General features: G+C 40.8%; 1 protein-coding gene across 1 annotated transcript in view; it reads left to right on the top strand.

Annotated features, from left to right (window-relative positions):
* The first annotated feature begins 2,575 nt into the window (after positions 1 to 2,575).
* LOC145362535 (protein NEDD1-like) overlaps positions 2,576 to 19,307 on the top strand; it is a 51,094-nt gene continuing 34,362 nt past the window's right edge. Inside the window, exons 1-3 of the mRNA XM_080218560.1 lie at positions 2,576 to 2,653; positions 14,656 to 14,796; positions 17,102 to 17,331. Of these exons, the coding sequence (XP_080074686.1) occupies positions 2,576 to 2,653; positions 14,656 to 14,796; positions 17,102 to 17,331 (449 nt within the window). The remainder of the gene's footprint in view (positions 2,654 to 14,655; positions 14,797 to 17,101; positions 17,332 to 19,307) is intronic.

Here is a 19,307-nt window from a genome sequence, read left to right as displayed (position 1 = left end):
CAAAGGTTCATCCTGACTCAAAACGTTGGTTCTATTCTTTTTCCTCTGCTGTCAGACCTGCTGAGGTTCAATAGCATTTTTCTGTTTTTGTTTCAGATTCCAGCATTCACAGTATGTTGCCTTTACCTCCATGTTGTGCAGGAGTGCAATCTTCCTCCAATTTATCATTATGGAAAAAACTAAGCTGTTGTTTTGTTCCCCACTATAAACTCTGCATCTTTGCCATTGTTATTTTCCCCTGCATGGCTATATGATCAACCTGAACAAGCCCATGCCAAACCTTGGGATCCTGTTCAACCCAAAGTTGATCTTCAAATCCCATATCCTATTCTTAACACTAAGGTTTCAATTGTGCCATTATAGCCTGCCTCACATCTAATTTCAAATCCATTTTCCCACCTCAATTCAATTATCTTTGAAGGGTGGAAGATAGGTGATCAAAAACTCATCTGTTGAGGACTCGGCTGTCATGACAGTGACGGCCCTTCATAATGTTTAATTATATGTGACAGTCATTTCAATGCTCTGAGAAATGTAAGATATTTTTATAAATGCATACTCTTCCTATTGCTCTGGGATTTGTACTTTTTTTTTTGCATTTTCAGTAAAGTGGAGTTGAAGCCCAATATCAGCCATGGTATTGAATGTCACGGCAGGCTCAAAATGCCATGAAGTCTTCTCTCCTCTTGTGTTCCTGTCATTCCAGAATACGTTTGCCTTTTTTAAAATGTCGATATACACTATTGACGGTTTTGTGAACGTCCCACCATTATGCCTAGTCTCACTCCTGTATAATGCTCTGCAGCCTACTATTCAGAGCATCTTTGTGTCATTAGTGAACTCTGCACTCAAGTCAGAATGTGATCAGAATCCCCACTATGTAATCTAGGCTTGTGGTTCAGTGAAGTGCAAAATTGTCAAGCCACCTTTTGAATTGGTGTTTAAACCAGGATTTCCTCTGTTTGGATAGGCAAAAAATCTTGTGACGCTCGTTGAAGTTGAGCAAGGTGTTTCTCTTTGTGTTTTGGCCAAAGTTAGGGGAGGAACGATCGACATAACCATCTGTTTAATGTTATGGGGTACTGTTGTAAATCAATTGTATGGTATGTTCTCTTACAAAATGTGATGTCAGTTTTAAAATAGTTTGCTCATTGCAAAGTGTTTTGGGCAGTTCTTTGGATATGAACAACTGTTATCTGAGTACAAACTTAAGAGTTTTGAGTTTCCTCCACTTCAAATTATTTTGTACAATGACAGCAATAATTGTTGAGGCACCACTAATGTGCCATCCTCCATTCTTGTGCAGCTACTTTTCATTGAGCCAATTTTTAACTAACTTTAGAACCTACCTAACTCCCCTTCCCCATTCAAGCCTTCCAATTGTAACAAAATCTACTAAAATGTAAACATTTAACCTGTCCAAGAAATCCTATAGCTGTTAAACATGACCACGTAGCCCATAATAAAGCCAAGTTGACGTCCTTGTCTTGGATGTGCTTCATTATCCATTTCCTTCAGTGTCCTCCTAACGTTTTAAATGCTACAGGTTTGTTTACTAGTCTATCACTCTTTGTCTAATCTTCATTATGCACACAGCAATGCATTTTGTTTTAAACTAATTTGCTCTGGTGCTTATCTTCCAGTGTTCTATTATTATCGATTCTAGGGAATCTGTAAGAAGGCGTGCTGAGCCCAATTTCCATGAATGAATGCCTTCATCTTTAAATGGGTGCCTTGTGATCTCTATACTTTCCACCTATCCATTTGTCAAATATTCTGAAAAATCTCTTCACTTTTGGGAGGGTAGTCAACAGATTTTGTGATTCCAAAGCCAATTTAGATTTTGAGGAATTGGATAACATTTCAAAGATGTTTGTACTATTGTGTTTTACCACAGATATTGATTATAATGGTTTATAAACATGACCTGTTATGTTGTTTAATAGGTACCTGGATTGAATGCTGTCTGCCACTCTTTGTTAGCCTCAGTAGAATTGTGTAGGAATAGGGAGATGAGCCAGTTTGCTCAACCAGTCCATGTTGAGTGCTTTTCCTCAGTGAACAGTAATCATCATTCATTCCACGTGCTTCTGCTTCTGTTTCACTCTCTTCTTCAACCACTTTGGATTTGGCATTGTCTTTGTTGCAGTTGCTTGCTAACATTGGTAATATGCTGTACTTATATGTTTGGGGCAGGGGGAAACCTTTTGCCCTCCAAAGGGAAAAAAAATCACAGGGCTATGTATGAGAGGGATTAATTGGAAGGAACTTTCAAAATGCTGGAACAGGCACGATGGGCTAAATGACCACCACCTGTGCCCTTCCTAAAATATTTACATTCTTTTTTTTCACACTCCTTTGTGATTGATCGGTACCTTTTTTTTCACTTTTTCTGTCGATTCTTTCTCCACACCACCAGTTTTTAGAAACATTTTAAATCGTTTGTTTTATTAAAACAGACATGGAATGCTAATTTTTCATTAAAATTTAATATCAACCCTTGCCTCTAACGTTTAATATATTTCATCCTGTGAAGAGAGGACAGACTTGTGTCTCATTGAATTCATCAACGAATATGATTCTGAGTGGAGGAACAGATTGTGTGATCAACATGTGGGACTTGAAAACCAGAAAACTACATAAATCCTATAAGGTACAGTTTTGGAAACCTGTTGGGTTTTTGGGGATCTAGTTTGTTATCCATTGAAGCAGAGGAACATTATGGATTAAGTCTCCACCCTGTGGTTGGTGGTAGTCATTTAATGTATTCTAGTCCATCACTAGAAAAGCAATGTGTGTTTGGATTGACATTACAGTATATTCATTTAAGACACCAAAAAGACTTTCTCTTGCATACCATAACAGCAACTTTCTTCTTCTTAAAGAAGTGATGATGCTGAGATATATTGCTTTGTTAGAATTATTTGAGTATAGAACAAGTGAGAGATAACATTCACGAAATGTGGAAATACCCTAATTGGGGTATCAATCATCATCTAGTTATTGACTCAGTAGCTTCAATGGCAAAGCTTTTAATTCTTTATAAAATTGATGTCTAAAATGGCAGTGCTGAGAACCTTTTTTTGATATTTTGTCTTTAGGGAAGTGACAAAAATTTTTTGATCATATACTAATTTACTTTCTGGCTCAACCATTGATCGAAAATCTTAAGCAAGGTTCAATAGGTTCCTCCTCTGTTTGGAAAATTTAAGGTTTCAAGTTCCACAATGGACTGTCGATTCAATTTATGCCTAACTTTAACACAGTCCATGGGTGCCATCCTGTGGATAGGGTGGCAGGCTGAAGATTTACTTGCCTGCTCAGATTTTTTTTATTCATGGGGTATGGGTTTCGCTGGCTGGCCAGCATTTATTGCCCACCCCTAGTTGCCCTTGAGAAGGTGGTGGTGAGCTGCTGCCTTGAATCGCTGTGGGCTGACCCACAATGCCATTAGGGAAGGAATTCCAGGATTTTGATACATCAGCGTTCTTCACAGCTGCTGGATTTCCAAGTCAGGAAGGCGAGTGGTTTGGAGGTGACCTTGCAGATGGTAGTGTTCCTATGTATCTGCTGCCCTTGTCCTTCTAGATAGAAGTGGTTGTGGGTTTGGAAGGTGCTGTCTAAGGATCTTTGAATTGCTGCAGTGTATCTTATAGATAATGCACACTGCCGCTACTGAGCGTCAGTGGTGGAATGGATGTTTGTAGATGTGGTGCCAATCAAGTGGGCTGCTTTGTCCTGGATGGTGTCAAGCTTCTAATGTTGTCAGAGCTGCACCCATCCAGGCAAGTGGAGAGTATTCCATCACTGGGCCTATGCATTGTAGATGGTGGATAGACTTTGGGGAGTCAGGAGGTGAGTTACTCACTGCAGTATTCCTAGCCTCTGACTTGCTCTTGTAGCCACTGTGTCTGTGATATATAACTGATAATACCTCAATGCCAGTGAGTTCTCTTGGTACCTTGACCAGCATTTTTTCTCAACTCTCAGCACCAAAAGAGCTAATTTTGTTCATTGTTTGTGGAAAAGTACTGTGCAGACTGGCTGCTACCTTTGCAGCGGGGTTGCCCTTTTACCTTTCCATTATCACCTGAACCTTACAGGTATTTACTTCCTTATCCTGTTGTAGCTTTGTGCAGCTAAGCAACTCCTTATTGCATTCTCAATACTGAAAGTATTAAAATTAATTGCTAATTTATTTTATCTTAAATCCAGAATACAGCCCTCCACAAAATGGGGTGCCAAAATCTAAATTACTTGATCAGAGCATTCAGAAATAATGAGATAGAAATTAAATATATTTTAAACTTTTAATAGATATTGGGGTTTTTTGTTTGCAGTCAAAACATTGTCCATTTATTGTCCAACCCCAGTTGTCCTTGAGAAGACAGTGGTGAGCCACCTCCCTTGAATCACTGCATCCATATAGTTAGCGTTAGTACACCAACGGTGCTGTGAGGAATGAAGTTCCAGGATTTTGATACTGAAGGAAGTGACATAGTTCCAATTCAGGATATTGTTTGAGTTTGAGATGAACTTGCAGGAGGTGGCAGTGTTCCTACATGTCTTTGTTCTTTGAGACATTGGTGGTTGCAGGTTTGAAAGGTGCAGTTGAAGGAGACTTGTTGCTGTGCATCTTGCATATGATACGCATTATTACTTTCATGCACCAGTGATGAAAGTAGTAAAATTTTAAAGTAGTGAATGGGATTTTAAAATTATTTGTTCATTGATGTGGGCATCACTGTTGGGGCAATATTAATCGCATATCCTTAATTGCCTTTGACAAAATGGTGGTGTGCTGCTTTAAACCTCTGCAGTCCATGTATTGTATAAACGCCCACAGTGCTGCTAGGAAGGAAATTCCAGAATTTTGATGCAGCAACAGTGAAGGAGTGGCGACCTAGTTCCAAGACCTTCAAAAAACAGGAGTAGGCCATTCAGTTCCATGAGCCTGCTCCATCATTCAATAGGATAATGGCTGATCTGACATTTCTCATGTCCACTTTCCTGCCCTTTTTCCAGAAGACTCTCCCATGATGGGGAAACTTCCTCTGAGTGTTTAACCTGTCAAGCCCTTTAAGAATCTGATTATATGTTTGAACGAGATCACCTCCTTCTTCTAAGTTAGAATGAGCAGAGTCCCAACCTGTTTAACCTTTCCTCATAAGACAATACCACTGTACCAGGATCATCCTAGTGAACCTTTTCTGAACTGCCTGCAATGAAATAACATCTTTTCCATAAATAAAGGGACCAGAACTGCTCACAGTACTCCAGATGTGGTCTCACCGGTACTTTGTGCTCTTGCAGCATGATTTCCTACCCTCTACTAAATCAGGGTGGTGTGTGGCTTGGAGGGGATATATCAGATGGTGATGTCCCCATGCATCTCCTGCCCTCATTCTCCTAGATGACGGAAGTTTAGGGTTTGGGAGATCCTGTCAAAAGAGCCTTGGAGTTGCTGCAGTGCATCATCCAGATAGAGAACACTGCTTCCATGATGCATTGGTGGTGGAGGGAGTGAATGTTGAAGATGGTGGCAATCCCCCATTGAAGACTGATGGCTGACCACCAACAACCGCAGCCGCCACCTTTTTGTGCTAGGTATGACTCTCTCTAACCAGGGGAGTATTTTCCCACTGATTCCCATTGACTTCAGTTTGATACCATGCCCAGTGAAATGTTGCCTTGATATCAAGGGTCGTCACACCCACCTCTGAGTTCAGCTCTTTATCCACTTTTGGACCAAGATTGTAATGAAATCAGGAGCTGCGTGGCCCTGGCAGAACCCAAACTGAGTGTCAGTGAGCCAGTAATTACTGTGGAAGTGCCATTTAAAGCACTCTATGATATCATCCGTTGCTTTGATGGAGAGTACACTGATGGCCTCTTTTGAATCTGCTTTGCTTTTTGTGTATAAGACCTAAATGGGCGATTTTCCAACTTTGCAGGTAGATGATGCCAGTGTTGTAGCTGTACTTCAACAACTTGGCTAGAGGCATAGTCAGTTCTGGAACACAAGTTTTCAATACTATTGCTGGAATGTTTTGATCCCATTCAAAAATATTTGCCATTTGTCACGTGGAGTGAATCATATTGGCTAAAGATTATTATCTGTGACGATGATGCCCAGAGGCCGAGGTGGATCATCCACTCGGCATTTCTGGTTGAAGATTGTTATGAATACTTCATATCTTTTTTACTGATGTGTTGGGCTCCCCCATCACTGAGGATGGGGATATTTGTGGACTTTCCTCCTCCATTTTACTTGTTTAATTATCCCTCACATTTTTCACAGCTGTATGAGACATGACTGCAGAGGTTAGATCTGATCTGTTGGGGGAATGACTTAGCTTTGTCTATTGCATGTTGCTCCTGCTGTTTGGCATGAAAGTAGTCCTGTGTTGCAGCTTCATGAGGTTGACATCTCATTTTTAGATGTGTCTGATCCTGTTCTTGGCGTGTCCTCCTGTATTCTTCACTTAACCAGGTTGATCTTCCGGCTCAATGGTAATAGTAGTAAGGGAGATGTACTGGGCTGTGAGTTAACAAACTGTGGTTGTATACAGTTCTGCTGCTGTTGCTATTGGCTTACAGATGCTCAGTTTTGAGTTGCTATATTTGTTTGAAATCCATCCCATTTAGCATGATGACAGTGTCACACATTGTTAGAGGGTATTATCAATGTGAAGAGAGGACTTTGATCACGCAGTCTTTGTGGAAACATCACTCCTACCAATACAGTCTGAATAGATGCAATGCAACAGGTAGATTTGGTGAGAACAAGGTCAAGTAGGTTTTTTTCCCTTTGTTGGTTCCCTCACTACTTGCCAAAGTCCATAATGGTGCCATTTCATGTCCAGTAGATCTCACAATGAGGTTTTGAGTCTTGTATGGTTGAAGAAACTATGTACGTATACACAAGATATAGCCCAAGCCATGAACAAACTTCATTTTTGCTTCTACACAGGTCTCTGTCCAGTCTTCAACTAACTTGTGTGTCTCTGAATGTCACACTACGGGTGGTACTGTTTCCCAGTCCCATATTAACACTGCTGTGTCACATGGGTGAGATCCTAAATGAATATTTCTCTTCAGTATTTACTGTTGAGAAAGGCATGGATGTTAGGGAACTTGGGGAAATAGTGATGTCGTGGAGTGTACATATAACAGAAAAGGAGGTGCTGGAAGTCTTAAAGCGCATCCAGATAGATAGATAAATTTCCAGGACCTGATGAAGTGTATCCCAGGATGTTGTGGGAGGCGAGGGAGGAAATTACGGGTCCCCTAGCAGAGATATTTGAATCATTGATAGTCACAAGTGAGGGTGGCATACGTTGTGCCCTTTTTTAAAAAAGGGCTGTAGAGAAAAGCTGGGAACTACAGGCTGGTGAGCCTAACACCTGTATTGGGTAAGTTCCCTGAAGGTATTCTGAGGCAGAATCTATAGACATTTAGAGAGGCAAGGACTGATTAGGGACAGTTAGCATGGCTTTGTGAGTGAAAGATCATGTCTCACGAATCTGAGTTTGAAGCGGTAACAAAGAAGGTAGATGAGGGCAGTGCAATTGTAGTTGTCTGCAAAGTCTTTGACAAGGTACTGCATGGTTAGTTGTTGCATAAGGTTAATTCTCATGAATCCAGAATGAGGTCATTAACTGGAGACAAAATTGGCTTGATGACGGAAGACAGTGTTTTTTTTTTCAAACTGGAGGCTTGTGAATAGTGGTGTGCCTTAGGGAATTAGTGCTGGGTCCACAGTTATTTGTCATTTATATTAATGATTTGGATGAGAATTTACAAGGCATGGTTAATAAGCTTGCAGATGCCACCAAGATTGTGGACGGTGGAGAAGATTATCTAGTACTGCAATGGGATCTTGATCAATTGGGCCAGTGGGCTGACAAGTGGCAGATGGAGTTTAATTTGGATAAATGCGAGATATGCATTTTAGTAGATTGAACCAGGGCAGGACTTCTTCAGTTAATATGGGGTCATAGAGGTTTACAGCATGGATACAGACTCTTTGGCCCAACTCGTCCATGCTGCCTTTTTTAACAACTATGCTAGTCCCAATTGCCTGCGTTTGGCGCGCATCCCTCGATAGCATCTTGCTCACGTAACTATCTAAATGCTGTCTAAAGACAAAATTGTACCTGCCTACACTACTACTTTTGAAAGCTTGTTCCAGACACTCACCACCCTCTGTTAAAGAATTGCCCCGCTGGATCCTTTTGTATCTTCCCCCCCCCGCCCCATCTTAGACCTATGCCCTCTAGTTTTAGACTTCCCTACCTTTGGGAAAAGATATTGACTATCTAGCTGATCTATACCCGTCCTTATTTCATTGACTTCTGTAAGATCATCCCTAAGCCGCTGACACTCCAGAGAAAAAAAGTCTGTTCAGTCTCTGTGTAACTCGAACCTTGTCCTAGTAGCATCCTAGTAAATCTATTCTGCACTCCTTCTAGTTTAATAGTGTCCTTTCTATAATAGGGTGACCAGAACAGCACACGGTATTCCAAGCATGGCCGTACCAATTTCTTGTACAACTTCAACAGTATTTAGTGTTCTGACCAATGAAACCAAACATGCTGAATGTCGTCTTCACCATCCTGGCCACCTGTGACTCTACTTTTAATGAGCTATGAACATGTCCTCTAAATCTTTTGTTCTTAAACACTCCCCAGTGCCTTACCATTAACAGAGTAAGTCCTGCCCTGGTTTGATCTACCAAAAATGCGTCACCTCGCGTTTATTTAAATTAAACTCCATCTGCCATTTCAGCTCACTGGCCCAAATTGATCGAGATCCAGTTGCAATTTGAGGTAAGCTTCTTCACTGTCCACTATGCCACCAATCTTGGTGTCATCTGCAAACTTACTGACCATGCCTCCTATATTCTCATCCAAATCAGTAATATAAATAACAGTGGACCCAGCATCGATCCCTGAGGCAAACCGCTGGTCACAGGCCTCCAGTTTGAAAAGCAACCCTCTACAACCACCATCTGCCTTCTGTCATCAAGCCAATTTTATATACATTTAACTACCTTACCCTGGATCCTGTGAGATTTAACCTTATGCAACAACCTACCATGCGGTACCATGTCAAAAGCCTTGCTAAAGTCCATGTAGACAACATCAACTGCACTGCCCTCTAAATCAAATTTGAGACATGATTTTCCACTCAAAGCCATGCTGACTGTCCCTAATCAGTCCTTGTCTCTCTAAATGCCTGTAGATCCTGTCTCTCACAATACCTTCTAATAACTTACCCACTACAGATATGAGGCTCACCAGGCTTTTCCCTGTAGCCCTTTTTATACAAGGGCATTTGCCACCCTCCAATCTTTAGGCACTTTACCTGTGGCTGTCGATTCAAATATCTCTGCTAGCGGACCCACAATTTCCTCCCTAGTCTCCCACAACGTTCTGGGATGCACTTCATCAGGTCCTTGGGATTTATTTATCTCGATGCACTTTAAGACTTCCAACACCACCGCCTCTGTAATATATGTACATTCCTCAAGACATCACTAGTTATTTCCCCAAGTTCCCTAACATCCATGCCTTTTTCAGCAGTCATAATGTGGAGTTTCCAGCATTGGACTGACGTAGGCACAGTAAGTAGTCTCTCAACACCAAGTTAAAGTCAATTTGGTTTATTTGGTAGCATGAGCTTTCAGAGCATTTAGACAGTTACATGGGTAAGATTGGTATAGTTGGATATGGGCCAAATGTGGGCAATTGGGACTGTCTTAATGGTAAAATCTATGCAGCATGGACAAGTTGGGCTGAAGGTGCTGACTCCATGCTAGAAATACTGATGCCTCTATGACATACACCTCCCTCAAGTCTTTATTCAAAATATTTATTTTGCAATCGTGTGGCTCCTTCTCTCACCCCACCCCACCTCTCTGAGTTGCTAAATTCAGATGGTTTGGAGGTTTGACAATTCTTCCTGATCTTGTTTCTGGTTAGATTTGGAGGAATGATAGCTTCTGTTGCTTTGGGCAACCATTGATTCTGAGTTTGAGTTTCAGCCTGTTCATGACATTTGGTTGTCGTCTCCTGACATGCTTCTGCTTCTTGGCATTGAGCGTCTCTTTGTCAAATCCCCATCAACTCTGCTCAGGAACACTGTTTCTGCAGCATGTTCACTCTGTTCATTCATGCTACAAACCTGATTTTTGTTTTTCCATGTGATCTGCCATGATCTTTGAGAGTTGAATGTGTTTCTCCCTATTGTTTGGATGTTCTTCATCAGTGGGATCCCCCTGCTGTTTGGTTCTTATTGCAACTCTTCTTCTGTTTGTCTGTGTGCCTCAATGGGGTATACCCTGGTGAGTTGATGGTTGTTAGTTCCTTGTTCAGCAATGTCATACAGCTTTGCATATTAGCTGGAGGCTTTGGCATCTGTGTTGTGGTATTTACAGGTAGTATGACAGCCACCATTGAAACCTGAGGTTGGAGCTCATTCTTCAGTTGCTGATCACTTGCCTGGATGTTTTGCACCAAAAATACAGCGGTGATTTTCTGAAGTCTTCTGCCCCCACAAAGAAATTTAGTAAACTGGCTCTACGAAGAGTGAAGACAGTTCTGAGCTGAAGTCCCAGTCAAGAATCTCTCTTCCAGTGGGTGTCTCAAGAATTTGTATAGTTGATGCTAAAGGTTGTCAAGATTAAGGCAACACAGGCATTTCTGTTCAAGGGAGAAAAAGATTGGGTTCGAATGACATTGAATATCTGCTTGTTGCCCTACCTTGGTGCTTTTGAGGTTCATAACTATGGCTGGAAGTCAGATTCTCCAGGCCTATAGAGTGCTGTGTCTGTCATTCAGAGGCAGAGGTGTCTCAGCCATGGTTATATAACCTAGAGGACCATGACACTGTCCCTTATGGTCATTTTGAAATTGGTGATTTTGACTGTTTACAGAGAGATCTACATTCCAAAAAGAGAATCCAGGATCTTTTACATCACCGAAGAAGCACAGTTAAGTTTCTTTGTGGTGTGGTACTTCAGTATCATGGCATTGTCTTGGGATCCTCTGCCTGACTAGGTGTCTTAGCTTTGCACAGCCTTCTGACTTGTACCAGATGGTTGCATTTGAAACACAGCACTGAGATTGCTGGATGTTGCTCGCATCAGTGAGATTTTGTTTGATTCGGCAGGCTGATATGATCACCTACCCTCTTGTGGTCAGTTTGGGCATTGCATGCCCTACCTTTTGCTTTACTCCCTGGATAGTTGGGGTTGCTCTTTACTATGGGTAACTTTCACCATGTGGATCAGTGCTGTCGTCCGATTTCAGACTATGGATGGCCTTTTCTAGAATCTGATATTCCTTGGCCTCTAGTATGTCTGAAAGGACGTTGTCAGCCATTCTGACAATTTTATCCCTTGTGAATTTTGAATTAAGGTCATGTAGTCACAACCATCTGCTAATCCCTACATTTGTTTACAAGAGTCAACTGGCTCTCCAGGCTGTTGGACCAGTTTGTTCAATTTTGTGCCTTAAGCTTTTGATACATATTTTAATCTAACAAAACAAGAAGAATTTGGTGAAGTTCTGAAATCAGTTTGAGGATTTGTTTATTACTTGGTTTCTTCCTATAGCCTGAAAGACGTGCTGATTAGGTGCTTTGGCCATGCTAAATTCTCCCTCAGTGTACACAAACAGGTACAATTAGGGGCAACTAGGGGATTTCCACAGTAACTTTATTGAAGTGTTAATGTAAGCCTACTTGTGACACTAATAAAATTATAAATAATAAACCACCTGAATAAATTTAGTGTATTCACTTTTTCAGTTTGTCTTTTTATCTAATCCTGAAGCTTTCAGATATCTTGGCAGAAAAGGTTATCAAAGTCCTCAATTTTGTACTTTTGGTACATGAATCTGTCCAAATTGGTCTGGCCATGTTGGCTTGTTGCCCATGGTTACTTCAGAGTTCAGGGAAGTAATGCTTTAAATGCTGTACAGGTTTTAAAGATAGCAGTCTGTCCAGTCCACAACCAGTTCCATCTAGAAGGACAAGGGCAGCAGATAAATGGGAATACCACCAGTTGCAAATTCCGCCCCAAGCCACTCACCATCCTGACTTGGAAATACATAGCCATTCCTTTTGCAGTTGCTGGATCAGAATCCTGAAATTCCCTCCCTAATGGCATTTGTGGGTCAACCTACAGCATGTGGACTGCAGCACTTCAAGAAGGTAGCTCATCGCCACTCCGAGGGCAACTAGAGATGGGCAATAGATGGACCAGCCAGCAACACCCATGTCCCTCCAAAGGAATAAAAAAACATTAAAAGCTGCCACATTTTTGTAAAGAATTGTCTTGTGCTTGTTGTGTTTGAGCTCCTGTGGCATTGGTTGTCCTGTCCTCTCGTCTTTAGTTTTGTACCAGGATTACTCAGACTATTCTGGTCCTTCTCTGTGATATTGGAGGATTTTTGGTGTTTTAAAATGCTTTTTGGCTTTGTCTGAAGTTTTTAAATCTTGAGTTTTTTTATTACAATAAACCTGACCACCACATGGTATACCGCCAATTCTGGACTCAGGCTAGTTGTGGTACTTTTGGAAATATACTACAGCACTGAAACTTAGTCCTGGATTAGAACCAAATTTTGTGCTCACCTTCTAGATCATTTTGATTCTGCACACTGGACAGTAAGGCAATCTCACTGTCATCTTTTCCAGTACTTTTGATCAAGTCAGCGTGCTGGACTTTAATATTTTGTGTTAATTTTTGCTCCTGCTTCTTGGTTTTTTCACTTGCTGCCACTATGGCATATTTTCAGTTGGCCTTACAAAGGGGTCCTGAGTCTTGTATTGTTGAACATAATTATGTGAGATTAATAAACAATGTACATATATACAGGCCATGGCTTAAGTAATGAGCTAACTCCATGCTTACTTCTGTACAGCTTTCTCTCCAGTCCATAACTGACTCTAATGTCAGTTTGTATGTCTCTTTGCATCAAATTGTGAGTGATACTGTTTCCCAGTTCAATATTAAAACTTGCTATGGCAGATACTCAGGTACCATTGCATTACCTTGGAGCCACTTTTGGTGATGGACATTGTCTCCCAACAAGAGTACTTTCTGTGTCCTTGCCACCTTAAGTGCTCCTTCCAAGTAGGGTTCAACATGCAGCCCTGATTCACCGGTGGTGGTGGGGGAGCCATGTTTGATCCGATGCCATGAGACTTCATGGGTCCGGGATCAATGTTGAGGACTTCCAGGGAAACTCCCTCCCAGTTGTATATTGCTGTGCCATCTGCTTTGGTCTGTTTGGTGGGACAAAACATACCTAAAGGACGGGCATTCTGATGTCTGCAATATTCTATTAGCTGTGACTTAGTGAGTATGACTTTGGGCTGTTGCTTGACTAGTCTATAGGACAGCTCTCCCAATTTTGGCACAAGCCCCCAGAAGTTAGTAAGCAGGACTTTGCAAAGTTGACCAGGTTAAATTTGACGTTGTCACTGCCTATGTTGATGATAATCCATCCTGTTTCATTCCTTTCAAATTCTGTAGTGATTTGATGCAGTGGAGTGCTTTGCTAGGCCATTTCGGAGGGAATTCAAGAGCCAACCTTATTGCTGTGGATTTGGCGTCATGTGTAGTCCTGACCAAGTAAAGATTGGCAAATTTCCTTCCCTAAATGACATTAGTGAGGTGCTGGGAGCTGCTTTGTCCTGGATCATGTTGAGCTTCTTGAGTATTGTTGGATCTGCATTCAGCCAGGCAATTGCAGAGTTTTCTATCACACTCCTGACTTGTGCCTTGTAGATGGTGGACAGGCTCTGGGCAGTCAGGAGGTGAGTTACTTATTGAAGGAATCTGTACCTCTGGCCTGCTCTTGTGGCCATGGTATTTACATGGCTGGTCCAGTTATATTTCCAGTCAATGGGAACCTCCAGACTGTTAGAGAATTTGGTGACAAGAATGCCATTTGAAAGTCAAGGGATACATCTCTCTTTGGAGATGACTGTCAATCATTGGTGGTGCAAATGTTACCTGTCACTTGACTGCCCAAACCTGAATATTGTCCAGGTTCTGCCACGTGACAGACACAGAATGGTCCAGTATCTGAGGAATTGAGAATGCAAAGTGTTCGATGCCAATCATTACTGAACATTCCCAATACAGATTTTTATGTTGAAGGGGAAGATTTATCTTTTCTGACTTGGGAAGAATGCTATAGCTTTACTGAATTAGTTTAGGAGTTGAAGTTACCTATACTGGCTGAATACAAAGCTATTTCCTCAGGCATTTGACCCATTTGGGCAGAGTTTGTGAATTTGGATGAATACAGTCAATATCTAGACGGTGATTTTTGCTGTTCTAATTATTGAACATGCGGTTGCCTCTGCGTTTCAGAATTCTGATAAAGCTTGTAACAGCTTTTTAAAAATAAGTTCACATTTTTCACAGGAATAATCATTTTTAGCTTAAGGAATTACATTCCAGCAAAAGAAAATGGCTTTATGCAAAGAGGGTGGGTTGAAATTTGAGGAAATGAAGTGGGCACAACATGGATTGATTTCTGTATTTTGAGGGTTATGTGTATAATCTGATGTTTTGGTATCAATGCATACTATCAGAGTAGCCGCATGTTTCATTTCTACTCCTTTTCTGTGTAGGGTCACAAGGGCGTCGTGACATGTCTAACCATTGATTGGGATGACCAGTGTGTTCTCTCGGGGTCTCTGAGTGGTGAGATTATTCTGCACAATATGCTTGCGGATGAAGATCCCCCCACATTTTGCTGTCGCAGTCAACAGGTACAGTTTCAGTCGTGACCACAAGAAGGAGCTCTGACACTTGGAAAGTTTGTGGTATCTTTTCTGTATTTTGATGGCACCTGCTATTTATTCTCATTACCAAATTAGTTTCTGCTCTGCTGTAGACAGCTGGTTCTTTTTAGTAACTCCTTTTTTTAAGGAAGGAAATTGTAATCCTTCTACTGTCTTGTCCACAATCCTAGGTACCTACAGACTTAACATTGTCCTTCATCCCACTTCACGCGATGGTGATGAACTGAGTGAGGATGTGAAATTAATTATTTTTGTACAAATCTGATAAGACTGCTTTTCTCCTCGCATCTTTTCAGAAGCAGTTGATTGTTTTATCATGCAAGATGCTAGGGAAAAGGCTTATTTTTAAATAAACCTTACGCAGAATATATCCCTTTTATTCATGATGTTTGCTGACAGAGGATGTCCATAAGAACAAATTATGCTGTTAAAATGTTGATGTAACTCTCTAATTCTACTTGAAGAGTAAAAACTGTGTTGAACACTGAGATTAAAAGAATGCACACAGTTATGTTCTGTGCAGTTATTAACCATGTTTATGAAGGCAGTTTATATATTTCCTTCACTAAACATGAGTAGAATATAATTTTACCTAACTCACTGTGCATGTAGAAGCCCACACACTTTGCAGAAAGGCAAAAGAGAACGGAATTATAATTTCTAATGATCGGGCTTGAAGATGCAACTAACCTTTTTTGCATCTGAAATTGAATATACTATAGGGGAAATCTATCTGCTGCTGTTGGAATTGAAGATCCATTATCTGTAATGGTGCATGGCCTATGCCTGCTCTTATGAAGATGCATTTCCCATTATATGATTCAATGGCAAGCAAGTACTTCTAATGTGATAAACCAGTTTTTCATTAGCTACTGGACCCCGGCTGGATTGGGAACAAATTCAGCGGCATTCCAGTTTTCTAGTGATATTCTGTAGATTTGTAATTGGCTTCCTTCAACAGTCACTCTTGTGCACATGCCATACCTCGTCCATAGTCCTTCATTCCCTCACTCTACCAGTTATGTACCCTGTTCACACTTGCTGTTTAAACATGTCTGAAACTCACTTGAGTAAGTTGGTTGAGAATTGCTGAATCATAACCAGCATGAGTTGTTGCCTTCAGCAGAGTATTTGAGTGAAAAGTCAAGGCAGCTAGATTTAATAATAAATGTGTTGAAATGTAGTAATTGTGGTGATAAAATCCCACTTAAAATTCAGATGACAAATTATTACCTGAGTTTGATTTCATTTGGACCCTGTTTTCTCATTTAGTGTACTCATCATTCTTGGACATGTAACATTAGTTTCAGCTCAGTGGGTAGCATGTTCTTCTGAGTTGGAACATTCGGGACTCAAGTCCCAATCCAGAGCCTTGAACACACAAGTCCAGGCTGATAATCTGGCACGAGGGATTGCTGCACAATTGGATGAGATGTTAAGCACGGGTTCTGGACTGCTCTCTCCAATGGACATAAAAGATTCTATGTCATTACTTTGTAGAAGAGCAAGATATTTATCCCCAGACCAATACTTATTCTTCAATCGTCATAGTTAAAATAGACCTTATCACATTGTTGTTTGTGGGTACTTGCTGAATGCAAGTTGGTTGCCTGACTTCTTACATGACATCCTCAGGTCTTGAAAAGAACTTGCATTTATATAGCACCTTTCGTGAGCAGCGGAAAGAAACATTTTTTGCCCTTAAAGTTGGGGGCAAATAGTGAAATAAAATGCAAATGCAGTTGCCCAATTATGAGTCATATTGATCTTTCTACCAAAAATTCAATGAAAGATCACAGCAACTGTTAAATGTGGGCAAAGGCTGTTTGCGATTTTCCAGCAAACATTTTCTGCAGTTACAGCCAATCAGAAGAACCACTATAGAAATTACAGGTGTTTTTAAAGACTTTTTTTTGTATAACTTCTTTTTCATGGTGCAGAGGTGAGACAAAATGCTGTTGACTGTGCCATGCATGCTCTGAAAAGCTGAACGAATGGCATCAGAACAGATTTCACTAAACTCAAATGTAAGCTGTGAAATCCTTTACTTTTTGGGTGATAAATTGATTCAGAGAATACTCAAATCCATGCCATTTGATAATTAAGATTGCAGCCAGAAAAAAATCCTTTAGAACGTGTCCCAGTCATCCTGTGGCTAATGAGGGTTCTCGGGTGAGGCTGTATGTCAGTTATATTCGGTCAGGCCTGTGCCCTGTATACAGCAGTGATGAAGTTGAGATTCATTCACGAACTGTTTGTCACTTTATTTCAGCCTGTCTGTGACCTGAAGATTTCTTGCTTCCAACGGTCCCTATTGGGAAGTGTGGGAGATGATGGCACTCTTGCACTATGGGACCTGAACTCCCTGCAACTACAACATAGCTTTGACTTTGTCCACAAAGCCCCTGCAAAAGCACTTTGTTTCTCGCCGGTGATTGAGCCATTAGTTGTCACAGTCGGCCTTGATAAGCATATCTCAGCTTTTGATGTTCGGAGTAAATCGTAAGTATTACATCTTTGGCAATAAATCCATAGATTCCCTCTTTTTTTTACAATACTGAGCCATTAACTTGACTATAACAGTGGCACTAGAATCTGAGCAGCAGTTGCTGAATCCAGCAACCTAGGAGAACTTGGAGCAAGTTGAAACTGAAACCTGACCCTTGGGCTAATCAGTCTCATTCTAGTTTGTTTTATAATTCCTGGCCAGTGCTCCATTGCTCATTAATACCATTTGGTCTGCACCCTCTCTTGAAAGCTCCATATCTATTGAAGTTAATCCAATTTACTCATACTGTCGGCGATAGTAAGATCTAGTTTTATTATTTATGCTGTTAGACAGCATTAGTTATGCTTGACCTCAAATGGCAGTACAGCATGCATGTCAGGGGCTCCAGGTATTTTCTTTATAGATGCCTATCATTTATTGTTTCACTGGTGATTTTCATTTTACATACACATTCAGCCAGAGATTTTTAAAAATTAATTTTGTCAAATAATGTCAGCAGGCATCAGTTTGTTCATGCACATTTCACTTGAAACCGTTCATATTTACTGCTCAGAGGAGGCAGTGCAAAAGATACAAAATGGGTGGCTGGTATTGTTGTGTCAATGAGCTTCCTACAACTTTGATGATCTCAATCTAGTAATACGTGTGTGTAGAACAAAATTAGCCTCCATTATGGTTATTGTTGACACCTGAGCTTGCCAGTTGAGCTTGTAAAAGATGATGTAGATCAGTATGTTTTTTTTAGACAGCAGAGCACAGGGAGGTGCTCTTTCCCCTTTTTTATTTTTCTCAAATCTGTCACATTAAATGTGGAAATATAATACAACGTGAGCCTCGTAGTACAGCAGATAATGGCAATCTCGTTCACTTAGTACATTCTGAAAAAAATAATTTAAGTGAACAGATTCTATAAAGTTGGGTGTCGTAGTACCCTGAAGTCTTTTTTTTTGGTAAAACATCTATAAAAATACCATCTAATAAAGCTAAGATTTGCTTTGTTTAGTTGCCATAGACTAGTGACCCTAATTATAAACTGGTGTAATAACGAAACATGAACCCATAAGTCCAAAGATGTGCGGATTAGGTTGGTCAGGCTAAAAAATTGCCCCTTGGTGTCCTGAGATGCATAGGTTAGAGGGATGAGTGGGTAAAATATGTAGGGATATGAGGGTAAGGCCTGGGTGGGGTTGTGGTCGGTGCAGACTCGATGGGCCAAATGGCCTTTTTCTGCACTGTAAGGTTCTATGATTCTAATTAATTAAAATCCGGGAATTCCACAGTATTAAAAACTTGCAACTGGTGGTGTTACCATGCATTGGTTGGCGGTCTCTTGGGTGGTAAAAGTCACGGGTTTCAAATGTACTGTCAAAACAGCCTTAGCAAGTTGGCTGTAGTGCATCTTGTATATGGTACACACTGCTGTCACTGTTTTGTTTGTTGGTGGTAAGCATGAATGTTGAAGATGGTGAATGGGGTGCCAATCAAGCAGGCTGCTTTGTTCTGGATGGTGCTAAGTTTCTTGATGTTACTGGAGCTGCACTTATCCAAGAAAGTTGGGAGTATTTTATCACACTCCTGATATCCACCTTGTAGATGGTGGACTTCTGAGCTCATCCCATAATATTTCCACATTTTAATGTGAAAGATTTAAAGGGGAAAGAGCACTTCCAACTGTACTTTGCTGTCTTAAAAAAACACACTGTTCTACATAATTCTACAAGCCCAACTGGCAAGCTCTAGGGAGTCGGGAGGTGAGTTACTCTCCACAGGATTCCAACCTCTGACCACCTGTTACAACCATTTATATAGTTAGTCCAATTCAGTTTCTGGTTAATGGTAATCCCCAGGGTGGTGTTAGTGGAGAATTCTATGATGGTATTGTCACTAAATGTCAAAGGGAGATGTTTGGATTCTCTTGTAATGTGATGGAATTACTGGTCTAAAGACCAGTGTCTTGTTTTGTTTGGAT

Source organism: Carcharhinus amblyrhynchos, chromosome 3 (assembly GCF_965287045.1).
Source record: "Carcharhinus amblyrhynchos chromosome 3, sCarAmb.v2.hapA, whole genome shotgun sequence".
Classification (NCBI taxonomy): Eukaryota; Metazoa; Chordata; class Chondrichthyes; order Carcharhiniformes; family Carcharhinidae; genus Carcharhinus; species Carcharhinus amblyrhynchos.
Note: the sequence above shows the minus strand (reverse complement) of the source record. Positions and strands in the feature narration are given on the sequence as shown.